The sequence below is a fragment of the Pristis pectinata genome, chromosome 5 (genome assembly GCF_009764475.1).
Source record: "Pristis pectinata isolate sPriPec2 chromosome 5, sPriPec2.1.pri, whole genome shotgun sequence".
Lineage (NCBI taxonomy): Eukaryota > Metazoa > Chordata > Chondrichthyes > Rhinopristiformes > Pristidae > Pristis > Pristis pectinata.
In genome coordinates, this window is record NC_067409.1 from 79,368,200 (window position 1) to 79,371,765 (window position 3,566).

General features: G+C 51.4%; 1 protein-coding gene across 1 annotated transcript; it reads right to left on the reverse strand.

The window, feature by feature from the left end:
• Positions 1-204: 204 nt before the first annotated feature.
• Positions 205-3,478, reverse strand: LOC127570223 (E3 ubiquitin-protein ligase NHLRC1-like). The gene is made up of 2 exons (XM_052015527.1): positions 1,485-3,478; positions 205-267 (listed from the first exon to the last, which is right to left on the reverse strand). The coding sequence occupies exon 1, from the start codon at positions 2,970-2,972 to the stop codon at positions 1,782-1,784; it is 1,191 nt and encodes a 396-aa protein (XP_051871487.1). The 5' UTR covers positions 2,973-3,478; the 3' UTR covers positions 205-267; positions 1,485-1,781.
• Positions 3,479-3,566: the final 88 nt, after the last annotated feature.

A 3,566-nucleotide genomic window follows, 5' to 3' on the forward strand; every position in this document is an offset into this window, starting at 1 on the left:
ATTGGCTAAACTGTCATCTGACAGGACTTTGCGCTTGCAGTTCAACCGAATGTCACTGTTGTCGTTCTGGATAGCATGTTCCCAGGAGTATCCACTGCTGTCCGGCAAAGCCGTCAATGTTCTGTTACCATTTGCAACCACTTACTTGTGTGAAATAGCATTTTCTGCAGTCACTGCCATGAAAACCAAATACAGATCAAGACTGAATATTGAGAATGACACGTGTATGTTTGTCCCACATACCACCACGTTTGGATAAACACTGCACTGCAAAACAGGCACAACCGTCACATTGAACTGAACACTGAAAGACACCACTGGTAATTATCAGTGATTGAAATAGTCATTATTTCAATAGGGCCCATGTGCAGTAATTTAAGTGTTGTATGCATGAATTATCGATTGTTTGATTTTGTGGGCTTTGGGGGTCGACCATCTAACAAGGACATGTTCTGGGGGTCTACAGCATGAAAAAGATTGAAAACCACTGGTCTAGAGAACTGATCTCTGGGTGAATACTTTCAGGTGTGGAGGAGATGATAAACCCACTAATCTGAATATAAAGTACAGGGTTATGGACACCTAGCCAATGGTTCACCCCAATTTCATTGTTCAGCTTTAAAGTTGTCCAAAATTCCCAACATAAGCTAAATAAACATTATGCCAACTGAAGCAGGGAAAAATGTTTGCCATCCAGTCACTACTTGGGACTCAATTGAGAGGTTCTCCAAAATCAAATATCTGAAGACATTGAACCAAACTCCGCCAATTGCAGTCTCCTAGGGGACGAGATACTCAAAAGACTGACATCATCTGTGGCAGTTTGGTTCAACTGACAGTGCTCTTGCCTTCAGATTAGGACACTGTGGCTGCAATACCCCAGTGTGAATCTGAGTGTATGACCTAGTTTGACATACAGGGAATGCTGCATTGTCTCAGACACACTCTTTCAAATGAGACTGCTCCACGGTCTGCCTGCACAAGATATTATGGAACTTTTCAAAGTGTTCTACTTATGTCCTTACCATTCACCACTCAAACCCCAAAACAGGAGTCTTCTTATTCATTTGTCTGCAAGTTCTAGGATCTTGATTTGGGTAAATTGGCTTGTATGCCTATACGGCAATGACTATGGTTGAGAAGTTATTAAATTGGCTTTACAGAAATTTGTATTCTGACAAATCCGTTCCTTCTTTGTTAAATGTAAACTTCAGTTGAGAAAAAATGGAGTAAATACAAGAATGTTCTAAGTAGCGACGATGTAAATAGATCATTCAAATTAACCTTTCGTTAGAAATACTGCATGCACAATAAGTAAGTCACTGGCGTTATAGCTGATATAGTAGAACAACGCTCGACTGGGCTTTACTTTATAACGTTCAAGTTCCCCACCCACCCCAACACTGACGCTAGACTCACACCAAAGTTATTTTATTTCTTTAAATGTGCAACTGCATGACATTCTCATAAATAATGCTGCTTACATCTCTGCAAAGTGTCAAGTCAAAACCTAGATTCCTTTGTTGTATCTTAAAGGTTTCTTGAATGGCATTACAGATAGATGCACCACAATTCAAATAAATTAAAGTGTTCCAGTTCATAAGAAAATTTTACAGCAGTCAAAATTCGGTTCGATAGCACCGGGCTGCAGATTCAGATTAGATTATTGTCATATGCACCAGGGTGTAACGAAATTCCTTGCTTACGTGAAGCTCCACAGAGTAAACGGTATACATGGTAATAATAAATACAACAATAAATACAGCGAAGGCGGGATATCGTCAGGGCAGCTCTCCAGCGGGAGGCGTGGGGAGATCGAGAGCGGCGTACACCTTCCACGTGTGGTCTCCGCCGTCCAGCACCATCAGCTCGCCGTCTGCGGTGCACGCCAGCCCCGCTGGGCGGATCAGCCCCCGGTCCACGAGGATGCTGTACACCTGGGCTCCAGGAACACCTATACGACCCACCGTGCCACCCAGCCCGTCGGCGATCAGCACGTTGCCCTCGCCGTCCACGGCGATGGCGGAGAGTCCGGCGGGGATGCGGGCGGCCGGGCTGAAGCCGGTGCTGTCAAGCTGGCGGATCAGTTGGCAGCGGCTGTTGAAGGTCTTGAGGCGAACGGCGGCGGATCCCGGCGGCAAAAGGTGCTCCACCACGTGGATGCAGCCGTGCCGCGGGCACACGGCCACCTCCCGGGGGCAGCGCAGCCCCTCGCACACGCTCTCGGTGCCCAGTAGTGCGCCGCCGGGCAGCCGCAGGCTCAGCAGCAGCAAGGAGCCTCGCCCAGCGTCCGTCAGCGCCACCTGGCCGGTGCCTGGACCAGCGGCCACCCCCCACGGGAGGCCGAAGCCGCCCCGGACGGCCGCCGGGCTCCGGCCGTCCCCCAGAGCGAACACTTTGAGCGACAAGTCGCCGCCGTCCGTCACCACCAGCAGCCGCCCACCGCCGGCCAGCGCCACGCCCAGCGGGTACACCAGGCCCGCGGTCTCGGCGTCCAGCCAGCGCCCGCCGCGATCCCACAGCCGCACCGGCCGGGAGCCGTCATTAGCCACCGCCAGCAGCCCGGAGCACACGGCCAGCGCCCTGGGGTTGAGTAACTGGCCCCAGCCCCCATATACTGCCGTCAGCCGGGGCTGTGAGAGGGAATATGGCCCGTTGCCGCCGCCACTCTCATGCTCCGGGCCCAGCAGCTCCGCGAGCTGCAGCAGGGGCAGGCAGTCGGCGACCAGCGACGGCGGCCCGCAGCGCCGACAGAACGGACACTGTAGTTCCCCGGCCCGGGCCAGTGCCCGGGCGCAATGGCGGCACACGGCGTGCCCGCACGGCAGCACGCAGGGTCGGTGCGCCGCACTGTCGCCGTAGTACTCGAAGCAGACTTTGCACTCTAGCACATTGACCCTGATGTCCCGCACCAGGCTGCGAGCGGTATGCAGGGACATTGGCTCGGTGAACGCCGCAGCCGGACTCTCCATCGGCGGCCCTCCCCATTCCCTGACGTCCTCGCATGGGCACGGATCCCACAGGGCAGACAGCGTTCAGCCTCTAGGAAAGGGACAGAGCGGTACCGTGACCGCGAATGGCAACCAAGCCATCCTCCTGTGTGATTTCGTCAACGAAACACAAGAAACAAAGTTGCATTGGAAAAATGATACAAAACAAAAAAAACCTGCAGATGCTAGAAATCCTTTCTCCCACTTGTTCCTGTCCCTGTGCTTAAAGGTTCTTATGATCAGACTCATTAATCCAGTGGCATGAGATTTCCTTTTTCTTTAATTCTTTTACCAAGGTTAGCAGACAGCATTTCCTGCACTCCTACTCTCACCCCTCTTTCTGCCCAGCTGGAGCAATGATACGGCTCCCCTCGAGATATCTTTCCACCCAACCAGCCTCCACGTTTGATGTATAATTTTCAGTTTTTGCTGCCATCTTTGGTGAGATGCCACCACGTGAGACTTGCAATGGTATATATAGATGGTCCTTGCTCATCAAGTTGACCATGGGAGCCAAGAAAATCCTACACACTTTGTACCTTGACTATTGAATAATAATGATTAAATGTACAATAA